This window comes from Thalassophryne amazonica, chromosome 10, assembly GCF_902500255.1.
Source record: "Thalassophryne amazonica chromosome 10, fThaAma1.1, whole genome shotgun sequence".
In the NCBI taxonomy this organism is placed as follows: Eukaryota; Metazoa; Chordata; class Actinopteri; order Batrachoidiformes; family Batrachoididae; genus Thalassophryne; species Thalassophryne amazonica.
In genome coordinates this window covers 49,180,481-49,199,673 of record NC_047112.1, presented here as the reverse complement: position 1 = coordinate 49,199,673, position 19,193 = coordinate 49,180,481, and the positions used below count along the sequence as shown (strand labels likewise).

At 39.1% G+C, this 19,193-nt stretch overlaps 1 protein-coding gene across 1 annotated transcript; it reads right to left on the bottom strand.

The window, feature by feature from the left end:
• Positions 1-253: 253 nt before the first annotated feature.
• Positions 254-17,687, bottom strand: tctex1d2 (Tctex1 domain containing 2). Its single transcript, XM_034179980.1, has 5 exons — positions 17,489-17,687; positions 13,968-14,101; positions 8,327-8,396; positions 470-533; positions 254-384 (listed from the first exon to the last, which is right to left on the bottom strand). Exons 1-5 carry the CDS (start codon positions 17,533-17,535, stop codon positions 337-339), a joined length of 363 nt encoding a protein of 120 aa, XP_034035871.1. The 5' UTR covers positions 17,536-17,687; the 3' UTR covers positions 254-336.
• Positions 17,688-19,193: the final 1,506 nt, after the last annotated feature.

The window sequence follows — 19,193 nt, the reverse complement described above, 5'->3', positions numbered from 1 at the left end:
GTCGTTTTGACCGTTGGGGTTTTACATAATTATTGTATGACCTTGCCTTACAATATAAAGCGCCTTGGGGCAACTGTTTGTTGTGATTTGGCGCTATATAAAAAAAATTGATTGATTGATTGATTAAACAGAGGACACAGTGTTCAGCGGGAATAAAAAACAGCTACTGACCATTAATTTGGTAATATCCTGAAAAAAAGGCACCTGCAAATAATTGAAGAGGCTTGCAAGTGCTTTGTCAGTTGTTTTTTTAATGTGAAAATTTTCTGTATTAACATATGATGTGAAATATAGTTACTTCAGCCTGAAGTGCCAGTGATGCCATCCAGCATGTCTTCAGTAGTAATATGCTCCGAAAACAGCCGCCACACAGAACAGACTTTCCTGCGAAAGAAAATACAATTTTAAAAAAAGGTATCTGTGAAGTTTAATTTCCACTCATGCTTGAATGAAGAACACAGATGCTTACGTTCGTGAAAACATCTTCTGCATAATTGTCTGTGTCGGCATCCCACAAGAACCTGGAGCACATCCTGGTGAAAGATACAACAGGATTTCTTCTACTATTTCCCAAGGTTCAAACACAGAAAATACTGCAAGAACACTCAGTACAACGCAATACCGTACCACCTTTTAAGAATAACTGCTTCTGTGAAATATTCACTATATTTTACTTTATTAGATGTGACAGCTAGTTATCAATCAATCAATCAATTTTTTTTATATAGCGCCAAATCACAACAAACAGTTGCCCCAAGGCGCTTTATATTGTAAGGCAAGGCCATACAATAATTATGTAAAACCCCAACGGTCAAAACGACCCCCTGTGAGCAAGCACTTGGCTACAGTGGGAAGGAAAAACTCCCTTTTAACAGGAAGAAACCTCCAGCAGAACCAGGCTCAGGGAGGGGCAGTCTTCTGCTGGGACTGGTTGGGGCTGAGGGAGAGAACCACGAAAAAGACATGCTGTGGAGGGGAGCAGAGATCGATCACTAATGATTAAATGCAGAGTGGTGCATACAGAGCAAAAAGAGAAAGAAACAGTGCATCATGGGAACCCCCCAGCAGTCTACATCTATAGCAGCATAACTAAGGGATGGTTCAGGGTCACCTGATCCAGCCCTAACTATAAGCTTTAGCAAAAAGGAAAGTTTTAAGCCTAATCTTAAAAGTAGAGAGGGTGTCTGTCTCCCTGATCTGAATTGGGAGCTGGTTCCACAGGAGAGGAGCCTGAAAGCTGAAGGCTCTGCCTCCCATTCTACTCTTACAAACCCTAGGAACTACAAGTAAGCCTGCAGTCTGAGAGCGAAGCGCTCTATTGGGGTGATATGGTACTACGAGGTCCCTAAGATAAGATGGGACCTGATTATTCAAAACCTTATAAGTAAGAAGAAGAATTTTAAATTCTATTCTAGAATTAACAGGAAGCCAATGAAGAGAGGCCAATATGGGTGAGATATGCTCTCTCCTTCTAGTCCCCTTCAGTACTCTAGCTGCAGCATTTTGAATTAACTGAAGGCTTTTTAGGGAACTTTTAGGACAACCTGATAATAATGAATTACAATAGTCCAGCCTAGAGGAAATAAATGCATGAATTAGTTTTTCAGCATCACTCTGAGACAAGACCTTTCTGATTTTAGAGATATTGCGTAAATGCAAAAAAGCAGTCCTACATATTTGTTTAATATACGCTTTGAATGACATATCCTGATCAAAAATGACTCCAAGATTTCTCACAGTATTACTAGAGGTCAGGGTAATGCCATCCAGAGTAAGGATCTGGTTAGACACCATGTTTCTAAGATTTGTGGGGCCAAGTACAATAACTTCAGTTTTATCTGAGTTTAAAAGCAGGAAATTAGAGGTCATCCATGTCTTTATGTCTGTAAGACAATCCTGCAGTTTAGCTAATTGGTGTGTGTCCTCTGGCTTCATGGATAGATAAAGCTGGGTATCATCTGCGTAACAATGAAAATTTAAGCAATACCATCTAATAATACTGCCTAAGGGAAGCATGTATAAAGTGAATAAAATTGGTCCTAGCACAGAACCTTGTGGAACTCCATAATTAACTTTAGTCTGTGAAGAAGATTCCCCATTTACATGAACAAATTGTAATCTATTAGACAAATATGATTCAAACCACCGCAGCGCAGTGCCTTTAATACCTATGGCATGCTCTAATCTCTGTAATAAAATTTTATGGTCAACAGTATCAAAAGCAGCACTGAGGTCTAACAGAACAAGCACAGAGATGAGTCCACTGTCCGAGGCCATAAGAAGATCATTTGTAACCTTCACTAATGCTGTTTCTGTACTATGATGAATTCTAAAACCTGACTGAAACTCTTCAAATAGACCATTCCTCTGCAGATGATCAGTTAGCTGTTTTACAACTACCCTTTCAAGAATTTTTGAGAGAAAAGGAAGGTTGGAGATTGGCCTATAATTAGCTAAGATAGCTGGGTCAAGTGATGGCTTTTTAAGTAATGGTTTAATTACTGCCACCTTAAAAGCCTGTGGTACATAGCCAACTAACAAAGATAGATTGATCATATTTAAGATCAAAGCATTAAATAATGGTAGGGCTTCCTTGAGCAGCCTGGTAGGAATGGGGTCTAATAAACATGTTGATGGTTTGGATGAAGTAACTAATGAAAATAACTCAGACAGAACAATCGGAGAGAAAGAGTCTAACCAAATACCGGCATCACTGAAAGCAGCCAAAGATAACGATACGTCTTTGGGATGGTTATGAGTAATTTTTTCTCTAATAGTTAAAATTTTGTTAGCAAAGAAAGTCATGAAGTCATTACTAGTTAAAGTTAATGGAATACTGAGCTCAATAGAGCTCAGACTCTTTGTCAGCCTGGCTACAGTGCTGAAAAGAAACCTGGGATTGTTCTTATTTTCTTCAATTAGTGATGAGTAGAAAGATGTCCTAGCTTTACGGAGGGCTTTTTTATAGAGCAACAGACTCTTTTTCCAGGCTAAGTGAAGATCTTCTAAATTAGTGAGGCGCCATTTCCTCTCCAACTTACGGGTTATCTGCTTTAAGCTACGAGTTTGTGAGTTATACCACGGAGTCAGGCACTTCTGATTTAAAGCTCTCTTTTTTAGAGGAGCTACAGCATCCAAAGTTGTCTTCAATGAGGATGTAAAACTATTGATGAGATACTCTATCTCACTTACAGAGTTTAGGTAGCTACTCTGCACTGTGTTGGTATATGGCATTAGAGAACATAAAGAAGGAATCATATCCTTAAACCTAGTTACAGCGCTTTCTGAAAGACTTCTAGTGTAATGAAACTTATTCCCCACTGCTGGGTAGTCCATCAGAGTAAATGTAAATGTTATTAAGAAATGATCAGACAGAAGGGAGTTTTCAGGGAATACTGTTAAGTCTTCTATTTCCATACCATAAGTCAGAACAAGATCTAAGATATGATTAAAGTGGTGGGTGGACTCATTTACTTTTTGAGCAAAGCCAATAGAGTCTAATAATAGATTAAATGCAGTGTTGAGGCTGTCATTCTCAGCATCTGTGTGGATGTTAAAATCGCCCACTATAATTATCTTATCTGAGCTAAGCACTAAGTCAGACAAAAGGTCTGAAAATTCACAGAGAAACTCACAGTAACGACCAGGTGGACGATAGATAATAACAAATAAAACTGGTTTTTGTGACTTCCAATTTGGATGGACAAGACTAAGAGTCAAGCTTTCAAATGAATTAAAGCTCTGTCTGGGTTTTTGATTAATTAATAAGCTGGAATGGAAGATTGCTGCTAATCCTCCGCCCCGGCCCGTGCTACGAGCATTCTGACAGTTAGTGTGACTCGGGGGTGTTGACTCATTTAAACTAACATATTCATCCTGCTGTAACCAGGTTTCTGTAAGGCAGAATAAATCAATATGTTGATCAATTATTATATCATTTACCAACAGGGACTTAGAAGAGAGAGACCTAATGTTTAATAGACCACATTTAACTGTTTTAGTCTGTGGTGCAGTTGAAGGTGCTATATTATTTTTTCTTTTTGAATTTTTATGCTTAAATAGATTTTTGCTGGTTATTGGTAGTCTGGGAGCAGGCACCGTCTCTACGGGGATGGGGTAATGAGGGGATGGCAGGGGGAGAGAAGCTGCAGAGATATCGGTATCGGCTCACTGGACGACATTGTTTTAACCGGTGTTTTGTTCATAGGCATGCGTGAAGCCGTCGTTAATGTCTTGATTTTGTGGACTGGGCAGTGGTTTCCATGACTGGTGGCTCATGGCATAGTTCTACTGTAACTAAGGAGCAACAGTGGAGAGAACCTTAACAAGCTACTGATATCTGCTAACGGAGGCAACATATGAATAAAAAAGACATGACAATTTTACTTTCTAGTGAAATTTTCATGTCTTTCTTGTAGTATGTAGTATTTGTAGTGCTGTAGTATTTCAGTCAACTGAAATACTACAGCACAAACTTCTTAGATGGTCCGTCAATGCAGCAAGCTACATTATCTCAGATATTTGTAATAAAATGATCAGAAAGTACAGATGTAGTCAATCCACATCAGTTAGCAGCTACTGCTCACTGTTTCTGCTAGCAAGGTTCTACAAATGTCAGACAAGGAGACCGAAAATGGTGCTGTGATCAAATTCTTCTTCTTTTGCTTTCTGGCAAACTATTAATTCTCCTTCCTGCAAGCAGAACAACTGGTCAATTCTTTAATTGGGTGTTTTTTTGTTTTTTTGTGATGATGTCACAGCTCTGTTAGTTCCTGCCATAAACAGGCATGGAGAGCACTGTACTGGATAGGCTATAATATTTAGCTGCTTGTCAATAAATTATTAATGTGAGTTCAGTGTATGTGAAGAATGCAATGTTGTCATACAGCTCACTATAAAAGGTAAGGCTCTGTTGTAAGTAAGGTTTATGCTTCTGTAGAGCAGTTTTATAAAGAGAGAATGCTTGTTGATATGATAGTTACTGCTATTTTGGGGCAAAAGAGGGACATAGATATGCGCTCCATCAGTGCATCCATCAAACTTTTCTGTGGCGATAACATGAACAAACTTTAGCAGATTTTCTCTACACTGTTAAATGTAACTCAAACTTTGAAAAAAGTTATAGTCACTCATTTCCATTAATTTAACTAACTCAAAAATGAATTGTTGTCATAACAACTCAGTTCCTTTAAGTGCATTTAAGGGCCCTGTCCCACTGGCGTTTAGGAGGATTTGCGCATGAAATGAGGAGACAAAAGCTGAGCGTCCGCAACAAAGGTGGGCGGAAATGACAAATGTCCCAGGGTGGATCAGCGAATACATGAGGAAGAAAAGCGGATATAACAGGGAACAGAAGCGAAGTTGACCGCGGAGGCGCCCCCATGAGGGGCACAGCGGCCGTGATGCACTCGCTCCATCCGTGCCCACTCTGTCTGCATGCGCGACATACCATTTTTGAGCCGCTCAAAAATCCTGGCTGCGGACATGCGTGCCTCTGCGGATGATCATGGACGTGTTCGGATGGCAGCCGACTCATACAGGAATGTTACACGGTTATTGCGGTTGTTTGGCGGATGTGGGCCACTTTTGTGTGCATTCCATCCACAAATCCTCCTAAACGCCAGTGGGACAGGGCCCTAAGGTTTTGGGGCATTTAAGTGTTGGTGATGTATTTCCAGTGCATTCCATTCACTCATTTTAATTGAGTTTATGTAACGGAGGCCGGCAGGTGTCGCTGTGCATGTGTAGTTACTAAACCTCACTCCCAACAGCTCAAAAGAATTCTATGGTCACAAGGCCAGAGCCCTGGGTTTTAGCCTTCTTGTCAGAGAGTCCAACTTCTAGGCCGGCGATTGTGAGTTCGCGTCCCGAGGGGAGCAAATGGGCAGAGTCATAACAACACAACGCAGTCAACAAGTAAACCAAACAATGCATCAAAATCTAATCCAAAATGTAATGCAAAATTTTAGGCAGAAATTTGTCACTTTTTTATTGAAAAACATAAGCTATATTTACATAGGTTTAATTAACTATAAATTGTTAAGTTACTAAAACTTTAAATTACATTTTTGAAAATTATTTTAAGTTGGCCAACTCAAATGGTTTAAGGCAATCGGTTTCCTCAAATGGTTTGAGTTCCACTAACTCATTGAGTTTTACAGTGTAAATATGAGCTAGACAACCCAAATAAGTGTATTCAGACAACTTTGAATTTGAGCATCACCAGGATTGATCAAGATCCTCTAAGGACCATCCACTTTACTGAACATGGTAATGATGCCTGAGCCCATGATAACTTGAAGAGGTTTTCTTTGAGTTTTACCACTTTTAAAGTGGACATTCTATGACCCTATCTCAAACACATTTGAATTTGAGCATGAATGCATTTTACCAAGCCCCTGTAAAGACTCCCCCTTTACCAAACAGAATAATGATTATTGTAATTTATTATCACACTGGCAGCCACAGTTGGGTTTTTCATGACTTTTTCCTATCGCTACCCTCACAATCAAAAGATACCGACATCTCATCTCCAAAATATTATAACACCTCCCGACCCCCCCACCACTTTAAATTTTCTAAGCAGAACTAGCAATAGTCTATTTACCGAAATGCCAATGTGGTAGTGTGGTTAGAACTAGGGCTGCCACAACTAGTCGACCAGTCACGACTACGTCGACTATTGAAACCGTCTGCAACTAATTTAGTAGTCGACGAGTCGTTTATTTTAAGTCTGTTTTTCTCTCAATTCATAGTTTTAGGCAGTGAGCTGCCCTGCCATCATTTGGACGTTCAAATTTGGATAAGACGGCCGATTAAAACAGTGGCCGACTTGTTCATAGCCGTCTAAAATGCGCAGTTTACCGAAGGAGCTGTCGGTGTGTGTGTGTGTGTGTGTGTGTGTGTGTGTGTGTGTGTGTGTGTGTGTGTGTAGTCAACTGGCTACAGACTACGAGGGAGGGGGTAGGGGAGGGAGATTCCGGAGGCACGAGACATTACATTCTGCTGAGAACCAGTGCACGTGAGACAGCGAGCACGAAGCAGAGAGAGAGAGGATTTTAACCCGAGTGAAGGCGTTTTTTTAAAACAAAAAACAAAACAAAACCGTGCATTCTGATGGCACCGTCCTGTTCACACCATGTGCGCATCGTATACTGAATTTATGAGATAATGAGATGAAATAAACGGTTAAATATCCTTAAAAGCATCCTGAAAAAAATGAGAATATATAAATGAACTGAGCAAAAATTAGTGTTCAAGCACAAAACGTGAGTGATGAGGAGAAAAAAAAATACTTTTAAAAATGACTTCATCACACTAAAATGAACTGGAGTCAGAATAAAAATACAAGCTGCTGATTTTTGTTATTTTTCAAAGTTATTATAAGCTGCAGCTATATGTTTTATTCATTTCAAAGTGAGTTACCTCTTATTTTATTCTGATTTATTTATACAAAAATTATGGGGAGTCTAATCAGCCTGCATTGTTCTGTTCAGTTTATATCAAAGTTTTCCTGCACATGTCCATGTATTCTTTCCTTCTTTATAAGAGTTTGGTGTTTGCTCCACAAAGTTTTAAAACACAATAAAATGTTCACACTTTTCTTTATAGCAGTTAATTTCAGAAATGCAACAGAAACAACCACAAATCAGAAAAAGTTGGGACTATATGTACTGTAAAATGAAGATAAAAACCAAAATGTTGCACTATTTCCAGTTTCTCCACTCACAGAAGCCAAAAGTTCTTCCAGAGTTGTGTCTTGTGGCTTCCCTCACTTTTCTCCTTCCAGTATAGGCATTTAGTTATTGAGAACTGACTACCTGACACAGATTTACTATAAAGTACCACACTGTTTGTATTTCTGAATGACTGATGTAAATGAAGTCTAAGAAACAGTCACTGATTTGGAAATGTTCATGTTTTCATCCCCTGATGTATCTCGGAAAATGCTGCAGACCTTAAATTTAGGAAATTACGTATGATCCGACTAGTCAACTAATCACAAAAATCATCATTGACTAATCGACTATCAAAATAGTCATTTGTGGCAGCCCTAGTTAGGTTAGAACACAGCTAGTTGTTTTTATTTCCAAAAGCAGCATCAGAACACAAAAGGCTTCAGTGAATTTACTGACAAATACCCTGACAACTGTTTTGTTCCCATAAAGAGAATTTGTTTTGTTTTTTTTAGCTCTATGTTCACATCACCCCAACAAAAGGCTTTTTGATGTACCAGTACAATAATCATCATCATTGTATCAAGCAGAATGAAAAAGGAAGACAACAACAACCGCCTTTTGTTTACCAGTAGATTATGTTGACTTACTTGACCCCTTGTCCACGTTGTTCTCCAATCACCACCTGCACAACCAGCTTATATCTGTCAAACCCCAAAGCTGGTGAAGAAGAGACAAATAATTTGCCATTGTCAGACTGATTTAAATTTTAGATCATTTATGTACTTTAATGCCATTATAGTCCATTCATTATTTCCTCTAATTACATTTAAATATTAAATTGAAATTCTACTTCTTTTTCTCATCAGCCTCCACCAAACATAGCAGTTTATGTCAAATACAAAAGCACCTGATATGGGATGTTTGAAGAGTAAAAAGCCAGACCTTTCAAACATAATTCTTTCCCAGCAGCATGTCAAATGGATCATTTGTAGCACAGTACAGTGATATATTTTTGCCTTGCCACATGTTGCTTAACTCAAAAACTACTGATCTGACTGACTTGACAATTATGCATACACTCAGGTAATGGCTCACAAATATGCATAAAATTATCTGGACTGAATGATTCCTTTGGATCTGATGGGTAAAATAGTGTTTCCATGTGCCTACTCAAGTACTGACTAATATACAAAAGTGGCTAAGCACGAGTGAAAAATTACAAAACTCATTATTTAGGGTGACAATCTGAAATCTTTGACTGCTCTTCATAGCAGCTGCAATGCAGTGTAATAAATGTAACATCAAAGTAATAAGCATACTTTCTCAGAGGAAGCTTGTACAAGCTCTGTAATAAGCCTAAAAAATTATTTCTTTGGATAAGCCCCACCCATGGGTGGGACAGACAGGCTGTCATCATGGAAAGGATCATATTACATAAAACTACAAGACAGGTTGCTGAGTTTGTTTGTTTTTTGTCATTGTGATCATGCTGCTGTTGTCTCATGTGCACTCCCGAAAAAAAAAAATCTCAATAGTGGGGGAGCCATGCAAATGTAATTTTTATATTTTCAGTTCAAACTGATGCAAAAGTTTCATTTTTGGTATTGTTTTGTAGGAAATACAGAGCATAGAACAATTATGGTTCGAGTGTCAAGCTCTCCCATTATTATTACATCTGCCAAGGATGTAATAAAATGATCAGCATTTATTTATTTGTCTGTCTGTCTGTCTGTTAGCAGGATTACGTCAAAACTATTGCATGGATTTTGACAAAATTTTCACCACAGATAGATATTAGGCCATGGAAGAATCCATTAGATTTTGGAGGTGATCCAAATCTGGATCCGGATTCTGGATCAAGTTTCACTTTACATAGGCTTTGAAAGATACTGTTAGCGGGATGACATCAAAACTACTGCACGGATTTTAACTAAATTTTCATCACAGGTAGATATTAGGGCATGGAAGACTTCACTAAGTTCTGGAGGTGATCCAGATCTGGATTCTGGATCAAGAATTCACTTTATATAGGCTTTGAAGGATTATTTCAAAACTACTTCACTGATTCTAAGATTTTAAGGTTTTGTTATTGACTTATAAGGTTGTTCATGGACTGGCGCCATCTTATCTGGGTGATCTGGTGGAACTCTACGTGCCGGCCCGGGCTTTGCGGTCGCAGGATGCGGGACTTCTCTGTGTTCCCAGGGTGAAGAAGAAGTCAGCAGGTCAAAGAGCCTTTTCGTATCATGCACCCACCCTGTGGAACAGTCTTCCTGCGACCGTGAGGCAGTCTGAGTCTGTGGACATTGTTAAGTCAAGACTCAAAACCTATTTTTATTCTCTTTCTTATGGATAGTTTTTATTTTTATTTGTTTTATTCTTTTACTTCTGTTTTTATGTATTTTAATTTTTTATTCATTTTTAATTATTTATTCAATTTTATGTTGACTTGTTTTATGTAAGGCGCCTTGGGATGGCTTTTGCTGTGATTTGGCGCATTATAAGCTAATTAAATTAAATTCTCACCAAATTTGGACCACACATAGATATGAGGCCATGGAAGACTCCACTGAATTTTGGAAGCCATCTGGATCCAGATTCTGGATCAAGACTTCCCTTTATACAGGCTTTGAAGGATTGCTTCAAAACTACTTCACGTATTCTCACCAAATTTTTACCACAGATCAGGGCATGAAAGGCTCCACTGAATTTTGGAGGTGATCCGGATACAGATTCTACATCAAGATTTCCCTTCATATAAGTTTTGAAGGATTACATCAAAACTACTTCAGGAATTCTAACCACATTTGCACCACAGATAGATATTAGAGCATGGAAGACTCCAATGAATTTTGGAGGTTATCCGGATACAGATTCTACATCAAGATTTCCCTTCATATAAGTTTTGAAGGATTACATCAAAACTACTTCAGGAATTCTAACCACATTTGCACCACAGATAGATATTAGAGCATGGAAGACTCCAATGAATTTTGGAGGTTATCCGGATCTGAACTTGCAGCCGTCAGAAATCTCTGAATGGTCTTGTTTTTAACCTATTTTTTTAATGGCCACCTTAAAAAATTGTAATTTTGGGGTGTTAGGATAAAGGCTATCTTATATAATTTCTGTGTAATATAGGTTTTGACATGGATTTTTACCTCCGCCAAGGAGATTATGTTTTCGGACGCGTTTGTTTGTTTGTCTGTCTGTCAGCAGGATAACTCAAAAAGTTTTGAACGGATTTTGATGACATTTTGTGGAGTGGTTGGAAATGACAAGAGGAACAAGTGATTAAATTTTAGTGGTGATCCGGATCACGATCCGGATCCCGATGCTAACGCGTTAGCATGTCTATGGCATTTTCAATGTTAAAAGTTAGCATCACGTTCGGGTGCATTTGTTTTCAAATTGTAATATTTCTTAAATTTATTTTTGTTTATATATTAATAATCTAATGATTATTATACACAATTTTAGAGAAAGACAAAAAGAAATAGATCACTGTGCCAAGGAGGGAATCTCTTTAGGGTCAGTGACCCTATGGCCTTGTTTAGAGAAGTGTTTCATAAATGTTAAAAAAATCATATATTTGCAGTTTAGTTGAATAATAAATTGAATCTTGTCTCTTATTTGTTTAAGTCTATAAGCACATGCAATATCAATATCAGTGCTCAGATGACAGTAGCTTCTGGGAAAGGTGCAAGTTGCAATAAACTGTGATGCCAAGCGCTAAGGATACATGCTATCCAGTCACAGCAGATGAAACTTTTTTTTACTACTGAGCAAACATCGTTAGACTTTTTTAGGTTCAATGATTCCACAGCGTGTAGATGTTATGGCGTCAGTGACCCCATGGCCTTGGCCGAGGTTTGCACTCTCTGAGTGCTTCTAGTTAGGTAATACTTTCTGAATAATCAAGTGGAGTTGAAATATTGATATATTTGAATTCTCTTATAAACCAAATTAAAATAATTAATGCATGTTGTTGTTGTTATTTGTGAATTATTCCATAAACTCTTATTAACATATATTTATTTTAATATCCAAGATTATATGAAAATCCAGATAGTGAAAAGTGCAAAATTTGTAGCTAGTATATGGACATTATCTTCCACCTCATGCTGGGAATTTCCATCCATTCTGTAGACACAGAGTGCAAAGTGTCCTGATCATGATGAGTAACCTACACCAAAGGGGATAAGTATATAGGCAAAACTCTCATAAAAATGCATGGTAAATTGTATCATTTTGATATGTTTCTTTATTTTTCTGCTATATAAAATGTGAAAATATAATTATATTGAAATATTTTATAAAATAAATAAAAATATAAAAATATTTCTTAAAAATTATAAATTTGACAGGAGAGCTTGAACCACAGTTGTTCTATGAATCCTTACCTTCAAATTGATACCAAATATGAAACTTTTGCATCAATTCGAAATGATTGCATGCTGGGGCACTCCACTATGAGATGCAGCTGAGCAGGCTGAGTTTGCCCTGTAATTTCCAACGGTACATGAACACCGCAGCAGCCTCAGTGCTCAGAAACTGGCTTCTGCACTGTGTGAAAACATTCAGCTGCTCCAATGAAGTCAATTAAACAATAACATTACAAAAACTAAACAAGCGATTAAAAAAACATCAAGAACAGCAGCAAACAAAACACAGACAAATTGAGGTTTTCGTTGCCCTTGTTCAAATTTTTCAACAGTTTAAAAATCCTGATGAAGCGCCAGATGCAGGAACGAAGCTGCGCAAAGGTTAAACGATTGCCAACGCAAGTCAACGAAAGTCCAGATTTCTTGTTTCATCCGGGCTTCGTTGTCCTTCATTAAGTGCCGTGTGACTGGGCCATTAGGGAGATGACCAAAAAACCGATGGTCACTGTCAGCGCTTCAGCATTCCTCTGTGGAGAGAGAAGAACCTTCCAGATGGACAACCATCTTTGCAGTCTGCCAAAAGGCACCTGAAGAACTCTATGACCATGAGAAACAAAATTCTCTGGTCTGATGAGACAAAGACTGAACTGTTTGGTGTGCAGGCCAGGCATGATGTCTGGAGGAAACTAGGCACCATCCCTACAGTGAAGCATGGTGGTGGCAACATCATGCTGTGGGGATGTTTTTGAGCAGCAAAAACTGGGAGACTAGTCAGGATGAGGGAAAGATTAATGCAGCAATGTACAGAGACATCCTGGATGAAAACCTGTTCCAGAGCGCGCTTGACTTCAGACTGGGTTGACGGTTCATCTTTCAGCAGGACAATGACCCTAAGCACACAGCCAAGATATCAAAGGAGTGGCTTCAGGACAACTCTGTGAATGTTCTTGAGTGGCCCAGCCAGAGCCCAGACCTGAATCCGATTGAACATCTCAGGAGACATCTGAAAATATCTGTGCACCGATGCTCCCCATCCCACCTGATGGAGTTTGAGAGGTGCTGCAAAGAGGAATGGGCAAAATTGCCCAAAGATAGGTGCGCCAAGCTTTTGGCATTATATTCAAGAAAACTTGAAGCTGTAATTGCTGCTGAAGGTGCATCAACAAAGGCTGTGAATACTTATGTACCTGTGATTTCTTAGTTTTTTATTTTTAATAAATTTACAAAAAAAAAAAAAAACTTTTTCATGCTGTCATTATAGGGCATTTTGAGGAAAATTTTGAGTGAAAAATTAATTTACTCCATTTTGGAATAAGGCTGTAACATAAAAAAAATGTAGAAAAAGTGAAATAATGAATGCTTTCCAGATGCACTGTATGTATGTTAAATGTATACTGCAAAGACAGGGTCCAAATATTCCATCCATCCATTTCGATACCTGCTTACTCCAACTAGGGGTCACGGGGGGGAGAGGGGGAATCTGGAGCCTATCCCAGCAGTCATAGAGTGTGAGGCGGGGAACACCCTGGACAAGATGCCAGTATGTCACAGGGCCACATAAAGACAGACAAATATTTGGATGTGGGACAAAGCCGGAGCACCCAGAGAGAACCCAAGCAAACACAGGGAGAACATGCAAACTCCACACCGAAAGGACAGGAAGCAATCCCACAACCTTCTTGCTGTGAGGCATCAGTGCTAAACTATTATTCCACCGTGCCGCCTGGGCCCAAATATTGCTGATCAATTCTTACTTTAGTTTTAACTTGGCACTATCTCACTCCAATTAAAATACTACATATAACCATCATTTGGAACACTTACTGCACTGCACACTTCTGAGATAAAGCAGCAAAGGAGCAAAAAGCACAGACCGTGTGAATGGCAAAAGTGGATCACTCACTCTTCACTTTGTCCTTAATATACTCTGCCAGAGAACAAGACAACTGTGGGACTTCCTCTGGGTCATACCGTAGTCCAGGTAGCCGCTCTCTCACAATTTCATGAATACATGTCTTCACAACAGCTGCCTTAAACCTGCCGAATAATTATCAGTCATCAAAAAGACAAAAAAAAAGACTTCAGTCAGCTTTCACCCACACTGTGAATGGCTATAAGCAGAAACAGTTAATATGAGTATGGTATGGGAGTGCTGGAAATCTCTTGAATGTTGGTCACATGCTCCCATTTTTTCATGAGCTGAACTCAAAGATGTGAAACATTTTCTATAGACACACAAAGGACCTATTTCTCTCAAATATTGTTGACAAATCTGTCTAAATCTGTGTTAGTGAGCACTTCTCCTTTGCTGAGATAATCCATCCCACCTCACAGGTGTGGCATATCCAGATGCTGATTAGACAGCATGATTATTGCACAGGTGTGCCTTACGCTGGCCACAATAAAGGCGACTCTAAAATGTTCAGTTTTATCATACAGCACAATGCCACAGATGTTGCAAGTTTTGAGGGAGGGTGCAATTGGCATGCTGACTGCAGGAATGCCAACCACAGCAATTTCTGGTGAATAAAATGATCATTTCTCTACCATAAGCCGTCTCCAAAGGTGTTTCAGAGAATTTGGCAGGACATCCAACCGGCCTCATAGGTCACATGTAACCACACCAGCCCAGGACCCCCACATCCAGCACGTTCATTTCCAAGATCGTCTGAGACCAGCCACCCGGACTGCTGCAAGAACATTTGGTTTGTAGAACCAAAGAATGTCAGCACAAACTGTCAGAAACTGTCTCAGCGTAGCTCATCTGCATGCTTGTCATTCTCATCGGGGTCTCAACCTGACGGCAGTTCATCATCGTAAGTGACTTGAGTGGGCAAATGCTCACATTCGATGGTGTCTGGCTACTGAGCAACACTATGCGAAAGAGATGTGTTGCACTATGTGAAGCAAATGGTGGTCACACCAGACACTGACTAGTTTTCTGACCCGCCCCAGACCCCCCCCTCAATCAAGCAACCTTTCCTTCTAACAACACTCAATAAGTGTTTGGGAACTGAGGACACTAATTGTTGAAGCTTTGTAGGTGGAATTCTTTCCCATTGTGGCTTGATGTACGACTTCAGTTGTTCAACAGTCCAGGGTCTCCATTGTCATATTCTGCCCTTCATAATGCACCACACATTATCAATGGGTGACAGGTCTGGACTGCAGGCAGGCCAGTCTAGTATCCGTATTCTTTTACTACAAAGCCACGCTGTTCTAACATGTGCAGAATGTGGCTTGGCATTGTCTTGCTGAAATAAGCAGGGACGTCCCTGAAAAAGACGTTGCTTGGATGGCAGCATGTGTTGCTCCAAAACCTGGATGTACCTTTCAGCATTGATGGTGCCACCACAGATGTGTAAGTTGCCCATGCCATGGACACTAACATACCTCCATACCATCACAGTTGCTGGCTTTGCGCTGGTAACAATCTGGATGGTCTTTTTCCTATTTTGTCCTGAGGACACGACGTCCATGATTTCCAAAAACAATTTGAAATATGGACTCATCAGACCACAGCACACTTTTCCACTTTGCGTCTGTCCATTTCAAATGAGCTCTGGGCCCAGAGAAGGCTAGCAGCGTTTCTGGATGTTGTTGATGTATGGCTTTCACTTTGCAAGGAAGAGTTTTAACTTGCACTTGTAGATATAGCGACGAACTATGTTAACTGACAATGGTTTTCTGAAGTGTTCCTGAGCTCACACAGTAAGATCCTTTACACCATAGGTGTCAAACTGATTCCAGAAAGGGCCAAGAGGGTGCAGGTTTTCTTTGTAACCACCAACTCCAGCAGGTGATTTCACTGATGAACATCACTTTGAGCAGATGGGAAGAGTTTATCAGTGAAATCACCTGCTGGAGTTGGTGGTTACAAAGACCACCTGCACCCTCTTGGCCCTTTCTGGAATCAGTTTGACACCTATGCTTTACACAATGATGTCAGTTATTAACAGAGGTGTCAAATCCAGCTTCAGAAAGTAAGTCCAGCCACATATTTGTTCCATCTTCCCAAGAAACCAGCTGATTGTAATTAGTTCAACTCTTCAGGCAGGTGGATGAGCTAATTATTGAGATCACCTGTTTTAGGTGCACAGGTAGAAGCAACACATGGAGGGTTTTACTTTCTGAAGCCGGATTGACACCTCTGGTTTTAATGCAGTGTCGCCTGAGGGTCAAAGGTCACAGGCATTCAATGTTGGTTTTCGGCCTTACCACTCGTGTAGAAAATTCTCCAGATTCTCTGAATCTTCTGATTATATATTGGACTACAGATGATGGAATCCCTAAATTCCTTTGCAATGTTCTTAAACTGTTGGACTATTTTTTCACGCAGTTGTTCACACAAAGTGGTGAATCCTCGCCACTCTTTGCTTGTGAATGGCTGAGCCTTTTGGGGATGCTCCTTTTATAACCAATCATGACACTCACCTTTTTCCAATTAACCTGTTCACCTGTGGAATGTTCCAAAAATGTGTTCTTTGAGCATTCACCAACTTTCCCAGTCTTTTGTTGTCCCTGTCCCAGCTTTTTTGAAATGTGTTTCAGGCATCCATTTCAAAATGAGCAAATATTTGCACAAAACAAAAACGTCCATCAGCTTGAACATTAAATATCTTGTCTTTGTGGTGCATTCAATTGAATATAGGTTGAAGAGGATTTGCAAATCATTGCATTCTGTTTTTATTTACATTTCACACAACATCCCAACTCCATTGGAATTGGGGTTGTATGTGTGTATATACATATATATATATATATATATATATATATATATATATATATATATATATATATATATATATATATGTTGTGTGTGTGTGTGTGTGTGTGTGTGTGTGTGTGTACACATTTATTTATTTATTTGTTAAGAACCACAGTGGAATTAAGTCTTGGATTTTGTGTGTGTGTGTGTTGTGGTGTGTGTGTGTGTGTGTGTGTGTGTGTGTGTGCGCGCGTGTGTGTGTGTGTGTGTGTGTGTGTGTGTGTGTGTTATCCTCAGAATTTTATATGTACTGTCAAATGTATTGTGTTTTTATACTTGTCTTTTAAATTAGTGTTGAATTTTAAATAAAAATGTGGGTTTGTCTAACTTGGCTTTTATACATTTTAAGTTTTTAGGACATTAAGTTTAAAAAAAGTAATTCTGGCTCCTGTGTTAACGTTCATAAAAACAGTTCCCTTTAAACTCACGGTGAGAAACAAAATGATATAATTAAATTACAAAAACAGACAAATTAACTGAATGCAGAAGTATGGGTACCCTTTAGTAAAACACATCTGAAGTTTCCTTTACGAACATTTCCAAGTCGCTGAATACATACATATGTGTGTGTGTGTGTGTGTGTATAGTGCCAAACAAGACTACAAAAGGACGTGGTTCTCACTAGCAAAATTAAAGCTAAAGGCTAACTAACTTACTTGTTCTGATGATTCGGTCGTATTTGGTATGTATGTGATGCCTCCATCGTTTGTCAAAATACCGATACCACAAAAAAAAAACACGAGATTAGCGGTTACTTCTGACAACAACAATGCAAATCGTGTGTGGAACTCGACCGGTTCCTTATCATGAAGCAGTGTGTACCAGGTGCCGAAGCTTGGTTCATTCCCTTAAACACGCTACTGATGACGTCGCACTGTTTCTCTCCGTCGACTCTATTCTCTTGGTTGCACTACCGACTCTTCTCCAGCAGACGTCCTCTACGAGCGCAATGAGTGCATACCATAGACATTACATAGTGTAGTTTCGAGCTGCGGGTTCAAAGCTTCTAAAGCCTCTATTTTGCTGCGTGGTCATGGTATGCGTTACCATAACGACGAATGTTCTTCCTATGCACTTTCGAAATAAGAGTACTATTAATTATATTATTTATATTTTGACCCAACTAATTGTGCAGTAATTAGTAATGATTACTTCGTGTTTTGAAAAATTTTATCTGGTGACACCTCTGATTGATTTTGTTTACAAAATATATCCATCTTCAAATATTTGTTTTTTAATCATGTGGAAGCCACAATAAAGAAGGGCATTCAGAATGCATCCCTCCACACAGTACTGACCCTGACATTGGTGTGTGAGTGTGTGAGAGCAAATGGGTGAATACAAGGCATCATTTTAAAGTGCTTTGAGCTTCTGATTCAGATGGAAAAGTGCTGTATAAATGCAGTCCAATTAATCATATTACAGTGACTGATGACCAGAACATTAAAATAGTGGAGTCATACAAATACTTGGGAATTCAATTTATTTATAGCGCCAAATCACAACATAATTCAAGGATAACGACAGAGCAAGCATGTTGACAATTAGTTAGAACTCCCTCAGGTGTTTTTCTTTAATTGTCAGAAGAAACCTCAAGCAGGGCAGACTCAGAGGGGTGACAGTCTGCTTTAGCTATAATACTAATAACAAAAAAAGTAAAATAAACAAACTACACCAAAGAATGATCAAACACGCAAAGATGGATAATGTAGAACTAGGCATCCAAGTAATTGTCCAGTGCTTGGCCGTCACGACTATCAGCTTTCCATTTTTGCAGCATTCACTCTTGACCCAAAGTACATAATCATACCAAACGGCAAATGTCAACTCTCCCCAGTCGCATGCACACAGACCTTTTTGTTTTTTTCTGCATTCTGCTGCAAGCAGGTGCTTTTAATTTTTGCACACCCACAAACAGACGGTGGCCACTTGGCTGGTATAATATAGAAACTGTGTGTAAAAAAAGCCACCAACTTATTTTTTGTCTCAGGAAACCCCAAATTTCAAGTTGGCAGAACCCGGATGATGCTGTTTGATCTTTGTCATTGTGGAGTCTGTTCTCGCATTCTTTTATCTGTTGGTTTCAGTATCATGAGGCCAAACAGAAAACTTACTGAATCAGGTGGTAAATGTTAACAGCAAAATAACTGATTGTGCAGAGGATTCTTTGCAGGATGTTTGCAATAAATAGATAAATAAATAAACCTTAAGAAAGCAAAATATATCCTGTTAGGTTGTTCTTGCCTTTTACATCCTCCCCAGACTCCCACCAGTCAACACAAACAGGTTCAAATATTCTTTTGTACCCTCTGTCATCTCCCTCCTTCTTCCCAGAAGGAAAAGGTAGCTTTTATTTGCTTG

What these genes read in the sequence shown, in the direction of transcription:
- tctex1d2 (XM_034179980.1), bottom strand. Translation starts at nt 17,535, where the DNA reads ATGGAGGCATCACATACATACCAAATACGACCGAATCATCAGAACAA. An exon ending in CAACGTGGACAAGGGGTCAA is followed by an intron (nt 534 to 8,326) that starts GTAAGTCAACAT and finishes ATCTTTCACCAG; the next exon opens with GATGTGCTCCAGGTTCTTGT. An exon ending in CAGAAGATGTTTTCACGAAC is followed by an intron (nt 385 to 469) that starts GTAAGCATCTGT and finishes TTTCTTTCGCAG; the next exon opens with GAAAGTCTGTTCTGTGTGGC.